General features: G+C 39.8%; 1 protein-coding gene and 1 long non-coding RNA gene across 6 annotated transcripts in view; one reads left to right on the top strand and one right to left on the bottom strand.

Annotated features, from left to right (window-relative positions):
- LOC119917223 overlaps nt 1–5578 on the bottom strand; it is a 58281-nt gene extending 52703 nt beyond the window's left edge. For both annotated transcript variants that reach the window (XR_005447243.1, XR_005447242.1), the window contains exons 1-2: nt 5397–5578; nt 5050–5111 (exon numbers count right to left, since the gene is read on the bottom strand). This is a non-coding gene — a long non-coding RNA (uncharacterized LOC119917223). The remainder of the gene's footprint in view (nt 1–5049; nt 5112–5396) is intronic.
- The window catches only part of LOC119917222 (cGMP-dependent protein kinase 1), an 84123-nt gene that overhangs the window by 54105 nt on the left and 6544 nt on the right, over nt 1–23474 (top strand). For 2 of the 4 annotated variants that reach the window (XM_038737430.1, XM_038737429.1), the window contains exons 4-9: nt 722–827; nt 3849–3912; nt 8279–8356; nt 10007–10101; nt 17603–17668; nt 19795–19869. In XM_038737430.1, the coding sequence (XP_038593358.1) occupies nt 722–827; nt 3849–3912; nt 8279–8356; nt 10007–10101; nt 17603–17668; nt 19795–19869 (484 nt within the window). Of the gene's footprint in view, nt 1–721; nt 828–3848; nt 3913–5706; nt 5785–5808; nt 6548–8278; nt 8357–10006; nt 10102–17602; nt 17669–19794; nt 19870–23474 lie in introns of those variants that run through there. The other 2 variants (XM_038737432.1, XM_038737431.1) reach the window with 2 other exon arrangements.

Below are 23474 nucleotides of genomic sequence, written 5' to 3'. Positions count from 1 at the left end.
ACTTCATGTACAATATGGAGTATAATGGAGTTGGTGCCTCAGGGGCCAGTGCAGATTGCAATCATTGAAGGAACAATTCATTCTAAATTGTTGCAGGAAATTGTACAGAAGAATATCAGGGTAGCTGTTTGTGATTTGAAGCTTAACATAACTTTCTTCACACTACTTCATAATTGCCCTTAACACAAAGCACAATCAGTAACTCAAGGGCTTTAACTAGTAAAAAAAACAAACATTGGCATAGGCAAGTCAGATTCCTAACCTCAAACCAATTAAAATGCTGTAGCATGACTTGAAGTAAGCCATCCATGCAAGGTATTCCAAAAATACCAATTAACTCCAGCTGCTGACTAAAGAGTAATTTTCCAGAATACCTCCTATTTGCTCTGCAGGGCTGATCAGCAACTAGGGAAAAATTTTGATAACTATTGCCACTAAACAATTAACTAAAGGTTCACATATTTGTCCAATGTGATTTCAGTAGGGTTTTAGTTTAAATTCACACACATTCCACATTCCATATGCCGTGACACAACTATGATTCTTTTCACATTTCAAATTCAATGTCATAGTGCATATAATAATCACTATGCTCACATTTTTTATGCACAAAGCGTAAAACTATTGCAGGTCGGGTATTAACACGGAAATGATTATTCTGTTTACCCCGAGGGTGAAAACTGTCTTTCATGACATTGCTTATGTGTATTCATATTTCCAGCTCTAACAAATGTGAAGCTGTGGGCCATCGACCGACAGTGTTTTCAGACGATCATGATGAGGACGGGTCTCATCAAGCACACAGAGTATATGGAGTTTCTGAAAAGGTAAGGAAACCAGGATAAATTGTCCCACAATGACAGACAATTTGCCTAAATAGGGCTTTGATCTGAAAGGCAATGAATGAATTAACTAAATTAATTCAGGAGAATATGTTTGAGCTGTTTCTCAGAAGATTCCTTAGTCCTAATTTTTGCCAATAAATGTTAAAACTCAACGATAATTTCTTGTGCGTCACTGAAGGTCCTCATCCTACTGGAAAAAAACCTAACTCTATCATCTTTCTTTAATGTCCCTATCTGTATCAGAGAGCCCTACATCCTAACCACTTTCCATAGAGAAGCCTATTATCACTTAAAAAGCCTGCAGACTTTTTTTTGGCCTTCATGGAGTATAGGATAAAAGAAAGACTCATCAAAAGCCAGAAGGAGAGCAGAGCGCTGTGATCATAACAGGCAATTAATAGTTCTCACCCCCATCTCTGTTCAACTTTCCGGTTTTCCTGTCATCCACTTTGGTTTTAATCAAGCCAATTATGAAAATGATATCACATGCACACATCCCTATATTACCCGTACCACTCCATTTTCACGTGACTTTGTTTCAGATTTCAAGGTTGTCTATTCCTTGCACATATGCACTTTATTTACGTTAAAGGTCCCAAATCATAAAAGCGCACAATCTGCCTAGGATCGTTTCTATTGAACAAAACCTCATGAATCACTGTAATCATGATCAGACGCTGACACTACCTGACAGAGTCGTTTCAAGGCAGGCAGCTGAATATAGCACATAGGAAACCAGTTTTTCATTAGACATTCACAACAAAGCCTCATACCTAAACTTAAAAATAGGATACATGTCAATACCTTCCAAAACGACCAATGTTATGATAGGGAATTTAGAGTACCTTGTTAAGGATAGGGAAGTCGCACCCTTTGTACGCCCAGCCATTCACTTAGCCCTAAAGGCCGGGGTATACTCAGATAGATCAGAACTAGTTTGTTCAGCGTGGTGTTGGAAACAGAAGTGTTGTATAAATGTTCAAAACTGCCAAACACTTTCAGCTAGTCTCTCCAGCTATGAATGCCTCCTATGAAGGCATTCATAGTGTTGCACTCAGACATTCCCATGAAAAGTGCAACAAATGGTTGGTATAACAAATACTAAAAAGAGAGCTGATTGAGAATTTTAAACCCTGCTTCCTGTCTCACCTCTGAAATTCTGATGGAGTATACGGACCCCTTTAGACTTTTGCAGCAGTATAACACTGCTTTAGCCTTTGCTGAAGAAAGAGGTCTATCAAGAAAGATATGGCAGGATAGGGAAATAAAAATGTAGGTTGCTATAAGCCATAATAACAAATGCTGTCTCCCTGTATAGTACGCAACTCTGGCATCTGCAGGCCAATCATAATAAAAACACAACATTAATCTTACTTTCATGTTTAAGACTGAAGCTATTTTAGTGATTGCTTTGACTAAAAAAAAGACACAAAACACTTCTGTCTCTGTACTGAGTGTACAAACATGTACTGTAAGTAAATATTTAATAGACGTAGGTACGGCTTGGTTTGTGCTCACTGTGTGTTTAGTTTATAAAGCAGCATCTGGGAGGGGGAGGATCAGAGATTTATACCATTTGGAAATTCACAGTATGTAGATAATTACATTGCTGTTGTTCTTCCCAGAAACAGAACTAATAAAAGAGTTGTAGTTTAAGCGTTAAAACAAACAACTAGTCCCTCTGAGTCTTCTACCCACTCTTTAACTGCAGAGAAATCATATATTTGCATTCACAAGTTGTGGAGGAAGAACACAGATGAAAAATTGACAGAGACATCCCACACTGTATTACATTATACTTGTGAAGACTTTTTTATTATCTCTTTCTAGCATGTATTATAAATGACTGAAACATCTTGCTTCAAGAAGCGTAACTGCAATGGAATCAATCTAGTAGCAAAGGGTAGCAATCTAATTAACTGACAAACATCACCAAAGTTTATAAAAATGTGTATTGTTGTGAATTGATATTTTAAGGGTTGGTCGGTTATTACTCAATCTTCTGCTCCCTTCCACTTTAGATAGACGTTTAGCTAAAAGGCATAGAGGAAAAGTAGACAACCATCTGCCCAATGAAAAAAAAGGCAAAAAATCTTGTGCCTCACTCACAATTGCATGATGCCATAAGTAATGTTAGACTGAAAATGATCAAAAAGACCACATCTGTAGAACCGCACTTCCCCTCTGGCCCTGTATAATTAATACATTTGCTGTAACACAATTAAGCTGTTGGATTGTGAAATTTACTACAACAGAAGCTTTTTGTTTTTGTCAACTGCCTCACAGCTCGAGGGACTGAAACGCCACATGATTCAAGCAGAGTAGGGTCATGCGTTCACTGCCTAGCTGATTACCTAGTGCCTCTCTCTAGGAAGCAAAAACACAAGAATCAGCACAGTGGCTGGGGCCTGTGTTGGGGGCCAAGACGAGATGGTTCAGATTACTGTAATAAAGCATGGAAAATGAGGGGGGAGAGTGAGATGGAGAAACATACAGAGAGAGAGAGATCATGGGGAGATAAGTCCTTTGTTCACCAACACGGGTATTTTCTCTCCTCCTTGATAAACATTGGGCCAGTTTTATTTAGTAAGTTTGATAACAGGCAGATAGCATTCATTGGGGCTGCCGGGAAGCAAACGGAACAAACATTAGAGCCTCATAATGGTCTATTCAACCTTAGGATCTGATGCCCTGCTGTGTAACTAGACACGTTGCCCAGTTTATGCTGAAATATTTATATCCACATACTGTAATACAGTATACAGGGTCATGCTCCCATAGCATAATATTGATTTTTTTGTGTGTTCCTGTTGCTATGTATATTTATGTTGTTCACGTCAAATCATATGTCTGCTTCATTCTGGTCAACTTTTTCAAACCAAATACATATAACTGCCAGCTACACTTTTTTATCTGACAACCACAAAAGACTTAATCAGTAATATATTTATTATGTATGAATCTATTCTTCTCGAAAAGCCCTTTATTTTCTTTCTCCTGCAGCGTCCCAACATTCCACGACCTGCAGGAAGATATTCTCAGCAAGCTTGCCGATGTCCTTGAGGAGGTAAGTGCCTTGTTCCAAAGCCTGTGACATCTGCAGCACAAAGGTGCTGTCAAGCCTACTGCACTCATCTTAATAGACTCAAATACATTAATTTTCTTTCATTGCAGTGAGAGGAGGAAGCCAAAAGGGAAATGAAGGCATATTCCAGATAATGTACACTAGGTGAAGGCAGCTGGAGATTTTTTTAGAGGGTTGTAACAAAACAAAGTGTGCACAGTTGGGTTTTCAGAGCAACTCTTTAGTATGTGCTCACTGTGGTGATGTTGAACATAAATGGTCCACCCACTAATTTCATGAACCTATTCAGAAATTCAGTATACTGCCACCAGAAGCCACTTCAGCTTTCACAGGGGGTCAAACAATCTAAGCAAGTTGAGGCATATCATAATCGTTGTCAATACAACAGTTGTGTTCATCTACCATTTTTCTTTGTGGCATCTATATTCTTCCTTTCATTTCCACAGATATGGAAATCGCCCCACTCTTTGCTTGAGTTGTGTTATCCATCAAAGTGAATAAAATATTTTTCAAGTTCAATTATTGTAATGTTGTAATGCAGTTTAAGTGCAGTTTGATTTGAAAAGTCTAGACTGCATTACCTCATAAACATAATGTATTTTTTCAAAAAATGAATGCAGATGTAATGTTTATTGTGATGGATTACCAAACTCAGCAATCAATGGCTGCATGGAGGGCAAAACCCTGAAACACTACAGCATCTTTTGCTAAATAGACAGCAGTTGCGATATGTGATTTGTCATTAATGGACTTAGAAATGTAAAATCAGTGGTATGTTCTTTTTGCTGCAACTTTGCAGAATGTACTCTTCATGCTGGTGACAGTGTGCATTTTGAGATGTGTCTCAATATTACTTTTTCTACCCATCTGCACACCACTTCCTTTGATGTTTTCTCCAGCATAATTTAGTTATGCAAACACATTCTCATTTACACTTTTGATGTGTGCTGCTAACATTGAGGCTTTGTTTAATTGCATTCAAATAGTGTTCAGTTTTTGGTTATTCAATGTCAGTGTGTGTTTATATGTGTAATCATTTATGGAACTATGAGAAATTAGTTCCAGATAATTTTGCTTTAAAGAAAAAATAAATAAGTCCATTAATTATGCAAGACTTACCTTGAGGGATGAATTGACCATGTAACGTTTATGCTGGTTTAGGTAGTTTCTAGTTGTGTAGCCTGCAAAAACAGCAATTTAAAGATTTGTTTTAATTTGACTCATTTCAAACTTGCAATTAGCGGCCTTCCAAACACTGAAACTAGGTTACAGCAAAAATGCCAGCACATTCAATGTGCCATATGTTAAATTGCTAAAGCGTGCATTATATCGTCATCACCATCATCATCATCACAGTTTGAACTTTAAGCAATAACATTTGATGTACTAATATCAAATGGAAAATCTGTCTTGATTGTGCCTTTTTCAGTTTTGTCATGACAAGTGAAAACACATAAGTTACATACCAGTAAATCTTTGCCGGGCAGGTCCTCCACTGGCATCCTTAAGTTTCTGTGTAGTTCCATTCAACGGACGGAGTGCAGTAATTGTTACCAGTCCCTGTGGTGGGAAAGGATTTGTCTTGTTACGTTAGGTTAGGAGTTAAAGTGGACTTAATCCCGGCTATTTTAGGTTGGCTATCGGCTAATGTTAGCTAACATTTTTAAACTGCGCTAGTTAGCATTGTGTTTTTTTCGTTTTTAAGCTAACTTTATCGTTGCTGCCGCTGGCTAAGAATGACCTCTTAATGTTATGATGGTAATTTAACGTTAATGCGTTACATTATGTTCTTGGAAGTTTTCAAGCTGACTCAAGCTCACATGGTTATATTTACGTCTGTTACCGTCTAAATAGGTATGGACCTCGGTGCTAACTAACGTTACATAATTAGCTTAACGTTACAACAGTTGAAGTAACTTAATGCCAGTGTAATTTAGGGTAACTCTTTAAGTTAGTCTAAGTTAGGGTTAGCATAAACATAGTTGTCATGTAACATGACTGTTCCATATTTTACTATATGTGGAGAACCATTGTGTATCATTTATACATTGATCGCTATTGTACCCCTGCAAAATTTACTGCATATGAACATAGAGGTATCTTTTGACTGCTGCACTGCTGTGTCGTTGTACATTTTTGTTACATGACTGCAGTTGACATTTCCATAATACAGTGTTTGTTACTAGGATCGCAGCTTGTACAATGGTCAATAATATATTATGTAACATGATCAGTAACTAACGTTAGTATGTTACTTGCAGCATTGAATTTACCACAGTAGAAAAACACCATCACAGTATGGAACTTTTGTTGTGGGTAAAGGTAAAAGATATGATAATGCAAAGACCTGATTGTTAAAAGGGTGAGCAGGATAACAATGTAGCTCAAGAGAAGCCGTTCATATCAGCAGGCAGAGTCGGCTGGGGGGGGGACTGAAGTGCCAAGGGAAGAAAATCTATGGGCTTACACACATAACAGCCTTTATGGCAGAAGATAACTTCAAGTAAAATAAAGAAGTCATGGGACAGTATATTGGCAAAGAGGCAGCAAGATATGCCACCCACAGTGGCAAGGGAACTGTGTGCAACCACTCTGGAATTTCAAGTAGTAGTCTGTGGTGAGTAGCTGAGGCTTGTCCCTAATGCTCAGGTATAACTAATCTGAAATATTTTGCCAGCATGATACATGATACACTTATGATGGGGACCCAAAGTCTTGTCTAACAAACTTCATATCTCCGTGATCAAATCCTCTTTAATCACAGCCACTTTAAAGGTGCAGACTATTTTATGAGCAATAAAATTAATGTGATAATCATTTAGGCTTGGTGCAGGGGACAAGTCTGAGTGAGCTGAGAGAGAATACACACAATAGCAAAATGGGATGCTTTGCATGACATTCTAGACATGCCTATAAATTTACTCTAATTAATGTGTTTGAACAGTCGGTTGAGGGAGATATTAGTGTTGGGTAGTTGATTGAATTTTTATTTTATCAGCTTCAAAGACACCGCAAGTGGCAAGCTTGAAAGTAACGCTAAAATAATTAAAACCTCTTAACAATTGCTTTAATTTATTTCTTTGCAGTCACCCTCATAAAGAACAAGTTGTGGGTAGTGTAGTATAGTGGTTTTTGGTTTTCCTTGAATGTGCAAAGGGTGTATATGTTGGTGGTGCTGGGTCACATAATGGTGAAATCTGTCATGTTGCTTTATGTCTTATCCTCTACTATAATAGATAATTTTGGTCTGCAGTTGATTTCTGATTAGATAGATCAAGCTAAGTTGTTCTGTTTGAGAAAAGAAACGGGCACTACATCATATAAATAAACAAACTTGAACTAAACATCTGTAACCTACTATTAACAAGAAGTTGTGTTTTTGAGTGACGCACAGCAGACGTGAATCACACACACACTGCTCAGTGTGAAGTAAGATGTAAGGTCCCTCTCTTGGGCGCAATAGTTTGAAAAAACCTTGCAAATGTCAGCTTCAGTGTGGAATCTGCGTATGATCTATGAGCTCTGTCTTCAGTCTGGACTTGTGGTCTGAGGTGCAGCATATTGTGTATTTTGCTGGGAAAGTGAAAATCCCACCAGAACATGTAAAATGATAAACAAAAAATGCATGTTTGTCTCTGGTCCTTATCAGGGTTTGTCTGTGACTATTAGTGCTCCTTGTGCTTCTGTAGATCATTATGCAACTTCATATCTGGTTTTCTTAAAGAGGTTTTTTATATTAAGTCTTCTTACATCTTATGTGTATCTTCTCTATACACTAAAAGAAACTGTCCTTGGAATAAATGCATTTTATTCGGCACTGGAAGTTTTATCCAACACAAGGTGTGAACCTGTGTGTAAAAGGGTTTTTCTATTTGTGTGTTAGCCTTGTGTTAGTTTGCAGACCAATCCTGGGCATAGCCTATTCAATGCATGCTTAGAAATGCTCCTGTGCCCATAACCCTGAACAGGATTTCTTGGTATAGAAAATGGATTGATGGATGGATATTGATTTTACTGTTGGAAAGGTGCTGCCTTCAGATTTGATGCAGTTGCATTCATTTATTCAATACATTTTCTTTACCTGCTTATTGAAATTCAAGGTTCCAAGGCATATCCAAGCAAATAGTGGGTGCAAGGCAGAGAAACACCCTGGATAGCTTGCCAAAAATGCATCTAACTTTGTGTTATCTCACTGCACCAAATTAAGCCTTACTTCCTCTGAGGACTACCTTTTTGTCTCTTGGGAGAGTATCTTACTTCCAATTTGAGAAACGAGACAAAATAATCATAATGTGGCTGAACACTTACCTTTTCTGGTCTTCTCTGGTCTTCTTTTCTCTTCTGACAGACACATTATGAAAACGGAGAGTACATCATCAGACAGGGGGCCAGAGGAGACACCTTCTTCATCATCAGCAAGGGAAAGGTGAGAACAGTGCCTCTAGCCTGCCACCAAAATAGTCATCACAACGCCGGGCCTCATGCCACACACAGCAACATACACCTATCTTTGAAGCAAAGTGGTAGTATTTTTGGGTGGAAGGTGGCTGTCATCAATCATCTTGAGAGAGGGGAAAGGAGAGACTGAAGCGCCGCCTCTTTCATCATCTTTTGCAGCGACAATGGCAGCATCTGGAAAGGAGAATGGATTCACATTCATTTCACCTTTCTGCCATCAACACTGGCTTTTACACTGAGCACAGATGACACGCTGTTCTGTTCAGCATCACAGTTAGAGGGCCTTTAATGTGCATGTATTGTTAACATGTTTCGATGCCTTGATGCCAGATACTAGTCCTAATTTTTATTCTGCTCATCATCCACATGTTTTTAAAAAAAATCCTTTTCCTCCTTCCACACTATCTTCTGGTCCATTTTACACTTGTTCCTTCACTCTGTTTATGTTTCTTCTCCACCATCCACTACCCCTCTTCCACATTATCATTATGTACATTTGTTACCAACCTTATTTTCAGTGTTAAATATCTCCTAAATCCACCAAAGGTAAGATTTATACATGGCTTACTAAAGATGCCCGAAGCGGGAACTGGGATAATAAGAGAGTGTTGGTAACCAAAAAGTCCCAGTCAGTGAGACAAAATCACAGTTCACATATCCAGGATGTAAGTGTCATTGTAAAGGAAGACGCTACATTATGTTTCCTGTCTTTTTATTTACTCTCCTTTGACCCCAAACAGATGCCACGCACGTTACAAGGTTGGCACAAATACATCACATACAGATAAGCTCATGGACATGGGCGTAGACACGAACACACATGCACGCACACACATACACTCCTGACCTTATCAATGCTTTCTGCTTGGCTGTTTCCATGTCTCTCACTTTGTCTCTATGTAGACCGCAGATGGTGCACTTTGTGTAGAGGACATTCCACCAAATCTGGCCATCTCACGACACACACACACACACACACACACACACAAACAGCTTGCCCTTTGCTCGATGCTTTCTACCTTCTCTTCGTCCCTCTACTTCTTCTCCGCTTTTTTCCCCCTGCTCCCACACCTTCATTTTAGATCACGAATAATTACACTGTCACTCAGGTGTGGACTGCATTACAGTGTGCTTGTGCTGCTACACCTGTGCACAACTGATGCAAAATCCTTCATTTGATGAAACGACCATCTCCATTCACTACCTCCAAAATCTACTTCCAGTGCCATCACTTTGATTTGTAAAGTGTACCATCACTCACATCATCACAATCATCTGGCTAATGAAGTGGCCAGCGGCGCCTCCAGATCCTGCACAGAGATGGCAGTCACCTGTTTGTTATAGATTACCCATGCACAGAGATATCTGTCACACTGGCGCTTCTCCTCTGTTTGTAATAGTGTAATTAACCTGCCATCTTGTGAGATCATTACATGTCAATTTCTTTTGGAATGATGTGTAAATTAAATGTCATACCTTTCAAATGAAACCTCTCCTTCACTCGCCACACATACTCATACTGTTATAGGTCACCCCTTCTTTCTTTGTTCCATTTTCTTCCCTGTCACACTATTTTTCTCACTACTCTCCTCCTCTTGCTTTTCTGTTCTTTTGCCAGGTTAATGTGACCAGGGAAGACATGCCCAATGGAGATCCTGTCTACCTGCGCAGCCTCGGAAAAGGAGACTGGTTTGGAGAGAAAGCGCTGCAAGGGTAGGATTGTTCCTAATAGCACTGCCTCTTCCAATTTAAATCTTCTGTTTTCCCACAGTTTCTGTCTCCTTCACTGTCACCCACTTCCCTTCTAATTTTCACTCACAATCTGTCTTTAATATCCTTCCTCTTACACTTAACCTGCATCTATCCTTTTTAATTTCCTATCAATCAGCCTCTAGCTCTTATTTCTCTTTTCTCTTCTCTTGAGAGGCATGATAACATGCTAAATGTTGGTGATGCAAAATTTCTAGCTTTGAACCAAACAAAGCGTGTTAGGTTTGAGCTGATCAGAAAGACTAAACTCTCTCCGAAATCCAAATTTTTTGAAAATCAGATTAGATTTTTATCTGCAACTGAAGATATGGTATGTTAAGATTGTTTTTTGAAATAAATGGTTATGGTATTGTATTCCTAGCTGATGCAATATTAACAGCATAAATATCTAAAGATGCTACCTCCCACCCCCTTTGCAGAAAGTTCAATGAGAGCACGTGCACGTACTGTGGCGTGATCTTCTTTGTCAAGCTCTATTTTTGCCCAAATCAAAGGAAAAAAGTGTTTATGTTCAAGTGACTCTGGAGATCCCTCACAACCACACCGACTGACAACCCGTTTGTGCTATATTTCGCACACATGTCACACAGACAAGAAACTGGAAGGGAAAAGTAATTTATTATGAGTGGACTTGTGTTTGACAATCACATAGTGTGTTCCCAGCTGAAGACTCCTTTCATTTAGACAATATTATCTTTAGTCTTTTCCTCTCACTTCCTGTCTTGGTTTGCAGAGCATCGTGATCTCAAGGACATATTCTTGGTGTTCTTGGCTGTAATAATGAATTGTCACCCTCTTTGTATGTCTTCTGTGCACATTCGTGTTAAATATTTGAGCATAGTTGCTGTTACTAACACAGCAGCTTACGTAGATAGAGATTAACATGTAACAAGCAGATCTAAGCTAAGCATTGGCAGTCCCCATCATTACAAACATTCATACTACGTAAGTCTGAGCCTGGAACATCCATTCTAGCTGTAAAGATCTACCGAGGCAATTTTGAAGTAACCAGGCTATATACACTGTAGGGATCAAATGATTCACGGCTACTGCTAACATTCAGTGCTGTCTAAGCACTCAAATACTTTCATTTCAGTGTAATAAAAATATTTTTTATATGGCTTCTGGCATCAAAGACCAGTGCCCTGAAGTGTTGTTTTTACCCTGCTGTTTGTCCTGTCTTGTCATGACTGTGAGCCTCCATGGACGATGTATTATTTAAACAAGAGGGTGGTTAGAGATAGGAAATACTCTGGAGTGTATCATGGCTTTAAGGGTTCAGGTAGAAACAGAGAACATAGCCACTCATGCATGCGCATAGCCAACAGTGTCAACATGAAAAAGATGGAGATGTCGCCATCTTGTGGCTGCTGAATATGAAGGCTGCCCTCAAATTAGCTCTCAAACAATCACACCTCACAAACAGCACATACACACAATAAACACTTTAAAAAAAACACAGACTTACATTGAACCAGAGCAGTATCCAGTAAAACATAAATGCCAGCCTGTGTTGTCAAAGCTCACTATGAATAATTTTTCCTAACTTCAAAATGAACACTCTAGATGTTATATGTAATGTTCAGGAAATGGACAGATGGCAGGGCTTTCTCCATATGTTAAAGCTAATGACTATAGGATATAAAAATAACAGAGCATTAAAATGCATGCAGGACCTGTGAGATACAGTCTCACAGCTTGATCTCTTGGCAGTGGGGGTAGTGGGTTGCTTCAAATAGAAATTTGATCCTTTTAAACTTTGATGAATGAGAGCATGATGCAAAGTACTAATTCATAATGAGCAGCTGTGCTACTTTTTTGTTGTACTTGAATTTTCTGTGATATCCACAAACATATATATTGTATGGGCCTCTATGTGTGTGAGGCCTATTCTTACTTTTAACTCTTTATTAATCTCAACTGGGTTATGTTTTACATTGACTGTAAATGCACTTGAAAAGTGCATGATATATCACAAATGTCCTTAATATATCCGTATGCATACATTTTTGTAGTGTTTCCCAGAATCAGGATTAGTGTACAGTTTTGAAAAGCTGTTCAAAGCACCTTCTAGAGTGTGTCATGCTTTGTTTAATCAAGAAAACCCTATCCTTTCTACAAGTGCTCTCCTTGCCTCAGCATATGTTTGGTATCGCTATCGTCTGTTGTCGCAAACACCTTTTGTCTTTGAGTGTCTTGTGCGAGCCCATTCAACTACACCTTTGATGGTCAAGCATGTCTCGCAAATTTAAATGACTGAGATGCTGGCCATCTTCGAACCAGGCTTTTGATCACAGGGCTCTTCTGCAGGGCCATCTTTCTAATTAGAAGTTAACTGTGTGTGTCCTTGCTCATGAAACTCAATAGCCCCTACACAAAGGCCACTCTGTCCATATGAAGATATTGCCTTTGATCTGTGAGAACAACATGTTTACAAATCAAAGACTGTTCTTCAGCCGGCCATAATGGTGTGTTACAGCTTGTGTGAGCGCTGGTGTTGGATGTGTGTGTGTGTACATTAATGCAGCTGAAGAAATATCAGATTACATGTTTATCTTAATGAATACTAAAGTATGTATCTCATCCCAATAAGTGCATGTTCCAGGAAAAAGATGGACTTACAGTCTGAAGCTGTTGTTTTGGCGTAGCCAACAGTATATCTCATATAACATTATTCCTGTCATGGTGAAGTGTGAACTTTCAGCTTAGGTGTAGCTCCATCAATAGCACAAACAATGTGTACCGTGACCTCTTCTCCTGAGTGTATTTTGTGTTTGTGTGTGTTTGTAAGGCTGTTCCAGTAGAGGTTGAGAAAAACAGCAACACTTGTGATATGAGTAGTAGAAATGAGTAGAAGATGCACACTGCTGCACAGGACATGCTAGCATTTTGGCTCTAGGAATGGAAGCGGCGGTCTGGCTGTCGTTCATCACTTTTGTCCACACTGAAATATCTTAACAACTATTGGCCATCGGCGTAAATTTCTGTATAGACATTGATGTCTATGATTTACGTGGGCCCCTGTCTTTTACTCTTGTGCCACCATGAGGTTCATACAGATGGGGGACAAATTAAAGGAAATTCCGAATAAAAGTGGAGAAACATATCAAATGCAGCTGCTTCTGTCCACCAGGGCTCACTGAATGGTTTGGTTAGTATGAAAATTATGTGAATAAAATGCTGCAGACTTTATAGTGAAATTTTCACTAATTTCCCCATGGGTACAAATAAAGTAACCTAACAGCAACCAGATCGCAACCCAATCTATATTGTCCCCCATCTGTATTTGTGGCTTTGAGTGAAATGTCTTAACGTTTGGATGGAGCGCCATGAAATTTGGATACACACATTCATGTCCCCCTCAGGATAATTTCTAACCACTTTGGTTATTCCTGAATTTTTCATCTAGTACTGCCATCATCAGGTCAAATTTTAATTTGTCCAATACTTTGGTTTATGACTAAACACTTAAATTACATTCCCATCAGCCTCAGCTTTGTGTTTAGTTCTAATTAACAAATAGTAGCATGCTAACACGACATGCTAAACTAAGATAAACATTATGCCTGCTGAACGTCAGCATGTTAATATTATTGTTGTGAGCATGTTAACATGCTCATGTTAGTTCAGCCCTTAGTACAGCCTGACAGAGCCGATGGCATGACTGTAGATTCTTTGTACCTGGTCAGTGCACTTGCATATCATTTTTTCGGCAGTGCAGTGCACTGCTTCATTTTGCTGCACTGTGATGCTGCAAAAGTTGAGGCAGAATCAACCAGATGACCCTGTCCCCCACTCTGAGTTTGCTACGATGGTGTCTGTACTGAACCAACACAGTGGTCTCATTGAAATGAATGCTGCATCGGCCTGAATGCAGCTTTGTATAATTGCCCCTTTCCTTTCACTCCAAGCCATACCCTCAATCTTTTTATAGCTCATACCCTTTGAGTCAAGGCATTAACTTCTGCCATTTGCTATTAACTACAAATCTGTTTATTTTAAATTGCTGCCTTATGTTCCTGTCTGTGTCCTCTGTATATTTTACATTGCTTTTAAGCAAACCACAGGTTTTTAGACAGAAAACATTTTTTTTATTTTATACAGCTACTGCACTCAGTTCATACCAAAGATCTGAATTTTATTTTGAGATTGCTTGAGACGTACTTCTTCAAAGTGAATCCCATGTTGCGTTTTTTATTTTGGAAACATGCACAATTGTTATGCTGTGATATAGTCATGAACAGGGACTGTTCTTTCAGAGTTTCCCACAGGCCAAAAAATTTATTTTAGGTGTTGGAACCCAAAGGGGGAATTGGGCTGGATGGGGGGGGGAAGCTGAAAACAGCATTAAGCATTGAAAGTCAGTTGCAGCTAGAGCCCCTGAATTCATAAAAGATTTCACAAGTATGTACCATTCTGGCACATACTGACTGACTGATCTGTCAGCCAAGTAGGGATTTGACAGTGAGAAATAATAAATACAAACACTGCCACAAAAGGATTATTTTTGGGCAGGCTACTAAAATAAATTGTGTACATGAGAAACACTGGTTCCCAGTTAGTGTTAGTGTAAGCTCAGACATCAGAGCCTTGAGAGTAACCTTTCCACAGTATCTTTCCACACTGTCTTTGGCTATTCTAACAACATGGCTTGTGATTGAAATAATGTTAATTTAATGAAACACTTGCATGTGTGGGATTTTGAAAAAAGAGGACATGCGTGCACCAGTAAGGAAATGTTTGTAAAGCACTCTTAGTGTTCAGAAACTGCAGCCAGCAACTGCCTGGAATAGTACAAAAGATATATTCATAAATGTAAAAATGTATGGTATGCCCTGGAAGGTGGTCGTACTCTGCAGTTATGTGGAATGTGCACCATTTGTAGTTAATGGGAATAAACTACACAAACTCTGGCACAGTCATTTACTTAAGTACTGTGAAGTTTCATACACAGCTATCCAGGCCCACCTGAATACCTCTCAGTTACAGAATTGAAATCATTGGCTGTATATCCCCCGGCCACCTCTTGGTGCTGCCCCAGTCCTGACCACAGCTTTACTCCCCTCACTGTGGCCCATAGCTACTTCTCCACTCTCTGCCTCTAATCCTGTACGTTATTTTCACAACCCCGATCCTGGGACACCAGATCACTGTCCAATTACCTGGTTCATTTCAAATATCTACTGGAAATCAACACCACAGGCTCGCTCCTGTGGAAGTCCAAAGGACATTCCACGCCCAGCATGCAGCTACTTTTAGTGTGTCTGTGCTTCAACGTGTGTGTGCGTGTTTTCCAATGCATTTCTCGTTGCGCCGCAATTAACAAGTGCAGAGCCATCTTTGACTTAGCGGATGATTTAGGCTCAGCAGTCTGCATATGAATCATTCTGACAGATGTTGTTTAGCGATTGTGTTTCACATAGAACATTGCTAGTATCAACGCAATGGCACTCTAAGTTGTTTTCCTCAGCTACAGTCAATCAGTAAGGGACAGGTGTATCAAGCTGGTCTCTAATATGAAACCCTTGAGGTCTCTTAAGGATAATTCATGCTTATGTAACCACTATTTCAATATAGCCTGAAGTGTTGTGTTGTTTTGTTGCATCACCATGGTTAGTAAATGAAACAAACGCTGTTCACTTCCTTTTATGAGACAAATTATCTCATGTAACAGATTGTGGGGGTCGCTGTAGTTGTAGCTCATTATCATTGATGAGAAAACTGCCTGTTGAATTTTGTTTAAATATCTATCATTTGTAATGCATAATCTGCTAGATTGTTGCATTAAACTTAGGAAAGTTATTTAAAGTTGTTTAAATCCTTGAAAAACTGACTAATGACTTACTTACCATTTGAATGTATATCTACTGTTTGACAAGCAGTTGCATTGTGTCCTTTTATACATACAGTATGTGACATGAATTAAAAACATGACAAAGGCAGGTAGTATAGGGGCGACGGCTTTTGAAAAGTGACTACAGCTGGCGGATTGTCACTGGCAAATTCACAGCTGGCACATTACAGGCATTTGTGCCTCAACAGTCCTTAACAGTGCAACAGCTTCTGAATATTTGAATTATCATCACATTATTAAACCTATTTTGTGAAGGTCTCTTATGCTTCCCTTAATGAATCACACTAAACCAAAAAGTTCTGTCTTGTCTTGTCTTGTCTTCTCCTCTTCCCACCTCAGTCTTGTGTGATGTTGAGAACTCATTCCCACTGACTGTCACTCATCAAGACTCTTGTTCCCCAAACTAATTATCACATAAGCAATAGTAACAACCGTGGTGTAACACAGTGTCTTCACCGAAACGTGGACATTTGCTGTTCTTTCACCCATTAACCTGGTTATTAATACTGTGAGTGTGCTGTAAAATGGTATTGAATGCTGTTGTGGCGAAACAGAAGAACAGGTGGAGGAGTGTTTGCCAGAGCATTGTGTTAAGAGCATGGATGCAGGCCATAGGAGCTTATCAGAGGTAGCTAGAGGACCCCAGTAGTGATCTGCTAATAAATCCTATGCCCCTGTCAAGCACTACCTTCCACTCCTCTGCTCTCTTCTCCTCTGTATTTCCTCGCCTTTCAAAATGTGTTGTTCCCCCACCAGCTGTGACCTTTATTCAAAGGGGTCGACAGAAAGAGTGTGTGTGTGTCAGCATGTGCATGAGGAGGGGGAGTTGCACATGTGTGTGTTTGGAAGAGGGAAGGCAGAGAGAGTTGATATAACACGAAGAGGAATTGTCACCTCGGCTGATTGAAATAGGTTGCCATACATATGAGTCCAGATCAGACACAGAGAGTGATTGTTACTGTTAACACTTTTCAAATCTAGACCAGTGCTTGTTGTAGCTTTTTATTTGCTCTGCATTGGGATATTAAATTCATCCAGGGTATGATCTATTTTTTTCTTTTTTGAAAAGATGGGGCATAAAATAATCTGCTTATGGAACATCCCCTGAAGAATTTCCTGCTTTTTAATATTTCTGTCTGCGTTAAAGTGGATAACAATTCACTTGGATTGGAGATTTATATACAAGTGCTACAGACGTGTCTTTTGTTGGAGGGCTGCCCTCGGCAGTGCGCTGGTTCAGTGTTAGAGCTTATCGCTGTGGGACAGTGTGAGGGATGGCTTCTTGGGATACAGACTCGGAGGATTCATGCGATTGGGGCGACTCCTCTGAAGAAGCGACATCATCATCAGAGGAAGACGAACTTGATGTCAAATATAATAAAGAGTAATGCCAATCATGCAGTGATGTGTGTTGCCTGTTGAGAGAAAATCTTTGTGTGCCAGTGCCATTTATAGAGCGAAATTTTGACTGCTCCCATTGTTAATTAATAATAATGTGATTTAATGATGGCCTCACGGTGTGTGACTATTGGATAAAATATGCCACTTTTGCCATTGTGTCTGATTGTGTTGTCTGATCTTTTTGTCCAGGGAGGACATCAGGACGGCCAACGTCATTGCAGCAGAGGCCGTCACCTGTTTAGTCATCGATAGAGAGTAAGTATCAATAAAATTACAGAGTACAATGACTGTTCTACATTATCAATACTTTTGTTAGCGTGATAAAACATAAATTAATTTGGCCAGTGGGATCTCAATGAATGAATGAAAGTCTGTCGTGAGCAACTAGCCCACAAATTCTGCTTTGCTCATTATATCAGGCAAGGACAATTTCTTGGAAGTGCTACCTTTACTGAGACATCAACATGGAGCCACTTTTATACTTTTGTGGCTGAACGTGGCATTTAGTTCTCATTGCTTTTATTCAAAAAGATTATCCAATAACTGCCAACAATAAATGTGAGGTGAGAAATAGATCATGTATTTGCATGAATTCTCCACTTTCACTTCACTTCACTACAGCGCCTTGTTTGAATTTCTGCTCACAAAGTTAGGGAGCCATAAAAGGCAATCAGGCCATCACCTGAAGTCTGCTGATTGATCCAGGTTCTATGTTCAGGACTCACCTAATTCTCGTGTAAATGTTTTAAACTTTGGACAGATTTGGGCTTGCTTTGTTGAAGTGGTATAAAGAAGGCAGGTGTAAAATGTGTCCTAAATCATAAATCAACTTCAGAAAGGAATTTAGATTGATGCTAGATTTGTGCAGGAATGACTAACAAGGGCTATTTTTTCCACTGATGTGTATCAGGAGATTATCAAAGAACAAAACCATATTTTTCAGCTGCCCTTTACACTCATCTCAGCTCTTGCTGTTTTCCTTTTATTGCAGTAACATGGTTTGACATTTTATTACAATGTTTATCACCTTTTTATGGTAAGATCGTATTTAAAAAATAATGTTGATCCAGAGAAGTTCATATCAGGTCAGTATCTAAGGGAATGGTTTAGTCTTTCAGCATCTCCATCTATAGCATTACGTTGTGTGGTGAGAATAGAGAGACAGATGGATATGGGATGTAGGGAGGAGATGGTAGATGATATCACTACTCAGGGCCTCCCTCCGGCCTCAGGGACCACAGCGGGCACAAATGGGCCATCCTCAGAGCTAGTAGAGGAGATAGTGAGTGAGTCATCCAGCACAGGTGATTACCACTGCCTTTCACTCTGCCTGTCACACAAGCAGCTAAATGCTAGCTCATGGTGTGTGTATGTCACCTAGCCAGGCCAGTTTTTGTGCAGAGGCCAGGTTGTTAGTATTTATTATTCTGTTATTCTGTGTGCATTTGTACGTTTTCTGTATGTCCAGGGTGGCTTAAAAGGTAGAATATTGGATAATTGCAGGAGATGTGTGTAGATAAAGGAGGAGATAGAGACACACTGTAAGCAGCAGAACATTTAAAGAAAAGCTCGGAAACAGTCCCAGCTCACAGGCGGTATCAACAGGAGAAAACACCGTATGTATTACATCTTCTGGCTGACAGCTTGATGAGCCTTGCATTAAAACTGTCTCCGTTAGTTGGTCTTCCAGGATGTTTAGAGTCTTTTTCATAGGCAGCCATACTTCAGAGAGAAATGAGCCGAAGCGTAGTTGTCATTTTTCATGTACCAGATCTCCCCAGGAGGTGCAACTTTGGAGGATTTTATTTCAGCGTATTATGTATCTAATTATTCTGCAGTTAACATCTCATCATAATCTTTCTTTAACATCCATATCCTGAATTCAATTCTGGTATATCTAGTAAGAAAATTCACAAATATTATTGTTATTGTATTATTAAGGCCTGAAAAGAACATTTCTTTCAGGTAAATAACTTAACTCAGTACTAAGTGCTAGAAGAGTAATGTTAACTTCTGTAATATGCAGTGATATTTTTTACTCAGTGCAGTATGTTTTCTATTCTATAATTCATTCATTAAAAAATGTATGTGCAACCTCTACTTTTGTCTTTAAAATTCCCACTCAGCCCCCATTTTTACACCTCTTCAGGGTAGCTCTGTCTTCTCGTCTGTTCATAGTGATTTTTAGAGGCTCTCTAAAAGTAGACTGATGAATATTTAATAGTAACTGGCAGCATTTTTTATGGCGGTCTAGCCATATATTCTACCAGCTTCTTATACGGATCGTCTGCAGTGTACAGACTGCTTTAATTCCTCTAACCATAAGCTATTCATTCATTACATACTGTAAGCCAACGTAACATTTACCATCTGTGTTGCAGTTCATTCAAGCACCTGATTGGAGGTTTGGAGGACGTGTCCAGTAAAGGCCATGAGGATGCTGATGCAAAAGCCAAGTAAGATGCATAAATATGCATAAATGAATTAAAATACCCACTATGCAAACAGGTTTTATTGTTTTGTGCTTTGGGCTTGATTTGTCTATTTGTGATCTTTTCTTTTAATCAATTTATTTTGGAAATTCATTTTCGGTCTCAATAACCTTGAGTTGTACCCTATAGTGACCACCAGCTGCAACATTTTTTAAAGGGAGGTGTCTAGGCCAGCTGTTAATGCATTGTGCCTTTAGGTCAGTAACAAGACAATACCCATGTGGCGGGCCAGAAAGCAAAGACTCTGACCTCCGCCTCTATTTCTGGAGGAATTAATATGTACTGTATTTATCGTCACTATGGAAACAAGAGAATAGCATTATAGAAGGCACAGGACATCTTGGCAATGAGGAGGGCATCTTGGAGTTAAGGCAGCTACACAAAATCTGATACCTCGCTCACTCTGTGCCATGTTGTGAGTCATGGTGAGGAGAAACAGCAACCCAGTAATGACAGATTAGAGGTGCCTAGAGAGAGTAGGGACAGCTTATCGCCACAGAAAGGGATAGAGAGATGTAGATAGATGGACGGAGTGAGGAGAGACAGGGAGCGAACGAGACCAGTGGCAAAGCAGAATAGACTCGATGCTCTGGATTTTGTTGCCGACTGCCGAGAGTGTCAGTCATCTTTTGCGAGTCAGTGTAATTTAATCAACAAAGAGCTGAACACAACACCAGTCACTGTGTTGGACAGAGGCACTGACGGAACAGAGAAGACAGGTATAATACGGGGACGCAGAGGCTTGCCTCTGGCAGTCAGCCCTGGCCAGGCACCCCTTATTGCTCACTACCAATGATGATTATTCTGTCAGCAGATGTGTGTGGTGGAAAGACACCAGCAGCATGCATTCTTTACCGAATTATGCCCTAGGTCTTTAAGGAACCTAGTTTAATCGCAAACTGCAATGCAAATGAGTAACACATCACACTTTTGAGTGGCCATTATTTGTAATCTTATTATCATCCCTGTTCTCTGCAGAACTTAACCTTAACATGAAGCCGCTATCTCCCTCTGCTCCCTGAGATCTGTCACATCAAAGCCGTTTTCACCCTGATTAAGGTAGTGTTCACTGCCGTGTGCTGTGCGTGTCATCTGTTGCTGGTGCCCCCTGCCCAGCAGAGCACATGTGTTTCTTCGTGAGGAAAGCCTGAGTCAGGATCCCATGGTGATGGAAACCATCTCTAATTGGTCACAGCGGATAAGCACCATGCAGCGGTACTGTAACTATAGAGCAAACTACAGTTGGTTTCTGTGAGGTTGACAGGTTTTTTCTTCAAAGACTAACTCCCCCATCTATGTACCATGTGCTATATGCACACATGCGTTTTTGATCAAGCCGCTGCTTCTCTCTGCAGGAGGAGCTTCACACAACATAAAGTAGAGCGAAAACTGTCTCTGCTGTAATGTTTCACTTGTGTTTCTGACTGCATCAAATGTTAATTAAGTATTTTGTTTAGTCAGAGGCGAGACTCTGTAGATGAGACAAAAGTCAAAGAATTTCACCATATACTACCATATTACCATAGGCAAAATAATCTTATTGGCAAATCCTGAGAATAAAACTTAAATTATGTTATCTAAGAGCATAGTTGGCCCCCAGTTTTTTTGGGGGGTGTCCTCATGGCTTATAGGTTACAGGTCTAACCATGAATTGCAACGTCCCTAGGTTGCGTCCGGTCAGTTAGGTATGTATACTCAATACAGGGCATGCGCAAGTTTCATAAACTTGGAAAAATTTACCATTTTCATCAAAAAAAAGTGAGCAATGACATGTAGCAAGATCCTTTACTTTGCTAACCATGGCCCATCCACCAAGAAAACCCTTAATGATTGAAGATTGATGAGAAGATATGACCCAGTGTGACTCAGCATGTCGCACATCTGTTAAGCAGGTGCAGGAGTTCAACAAGCAGGAGTTACTGGTAAATAAAAGTGGCATTTAATGAGAGTCAGCTTTAAGGTCAGAGATGCTGTCCTCTCCTCTCTCCTCTCCCTTGAGTCAGGCTAGACTAAGAAGAACTGCAGCAAAGGAAATGAGGATACACACACTCTCTCACACACATATACACTCACACACACATAGGCACATGGGGATTGCATCATTTGTATGATCTCATCCATTCAGATTATCACCCACTGGGGTGCTACTTGACCCGCGCAGGAACACTTTGTACTGCAGTGCTGGTAAATTGATTTGCCATGTAAGACCCTAACATGTCATTTCAACTTCATATAAGGGACCTCAAAATACATGTGCTATGTAACTCACCAGAGTTGTATTACAGTGTTGGATGCAGCTGAGCTCTGTGTCAGTTTTCGGTCAAGGTCATGGTGTAGACATCTATTTAAGGTGGATGTATGGTTCCAGTCCTGCTGGGTCTGCTCGCTGGTATCATATTCCATCTAATGCTTCAGCCGTTCACAGACAAGTGTTATTCTCTGCCAATCTGAAACAAAAAATAAATCTATATGGGTATTTGTGTAACTGCTTTAGTAAATATCGCCGCTATTCATCGACTCCCAGAGAGCCTTTGTGTCCTTGGTTGAGACATAGAGTAACTGTTAATGTTATTTTTTTCCCTGAAACAAATCTATTCTTTACAAATCAGTGCAGTGAGGTGATGAATCCACCAGCTGGTTTCAACTTAGGTTGTCTTATTTTATTAATTTAAAGACGAGTTCATCCTTTTCACAGAATAGAGTATCTGTGTTGATTCTTCCATTGCTTTCTGAACACAATAGCTTCATTTTGTAGTTCAGCTTTGAATTGCTTGGAGGTATTTTTCATCAACAGTAAGCTCCTTACCTGGTTACTTCAAATGGAGCAACACTGCCACCTGCTGGTCAAATGATGCCATTACTTTTAAACCTGTTTAAAGGCCAGCATGATGTAAAATGATACACTCATTCATGGACTCTTTTTATCTCGACAGAATTTGCGTGACCTCCTTCATTAACAGGACCCAAACACCTCATGTCCACATCTCATAGCTTTTGTTTGTGCTTTTCAGTGTGTATGGACTGATAAGTCCATGTGTGCGAACCGATGTCAACGTGACCTTATTAATAATCCTGTCCCACACACAGTAATTCCTGTACTCTCGGGTTACTTCTCTCTGTCCTTTTCTTAAGCGGAGAGCATTTTGGGATTTGGAGTGTTCTCTGGGACGGCTTCCAGATGATGGGAGGGGAGAGAAAGATGAAAGGGTCACCTGTGATCCATCTAGCAGTGGTGCCTATATACACACACACACACACACAAATAAACACAGACTGTCCTGGTAACCTGATGTGTTTCTGAGAAACACCGTGCTCAGTAGCGTGCCGACACGTGCCTCCGCTGGGCTCCCACTGGCAGGCAACTTAGGGAAAAGTTTTTATTATTATCACTTGCAGTGTGATGGAATAAACTTTTCTTTCCACGTCTCAAATGGCCTCCTAAGCTCAGAATGAAGTAAGAGTCTCATTTGCCATTTTTATTAATCACATTCAAACCTCGAACGTAAAATGAATCATTGTTTAACTTTTACGTAAATAAATGTAATCCCTGCTGCTCCATTAAGATAAAT

This window comes from Micropterus salmoides, unplaced genomic scaffold, assembly GCF_014851395.1.
Source record: "Micropterus salmoides isolate LMB-PRFRI ecotype aquatic unplaced genomic scaffold, ASM1485139v1 Ms_hic_scaffold_22, whole genome shotgun sequence".
NCBI lineage: Eukaryota > Metazoa > Chordata > Actinopteri > Centrarchiformes > Centrarchidae > Micropterus > Micropterus salmoides.
This window is presented reverse-complemented; position numbering and strand designations above follow the sequence as displayed.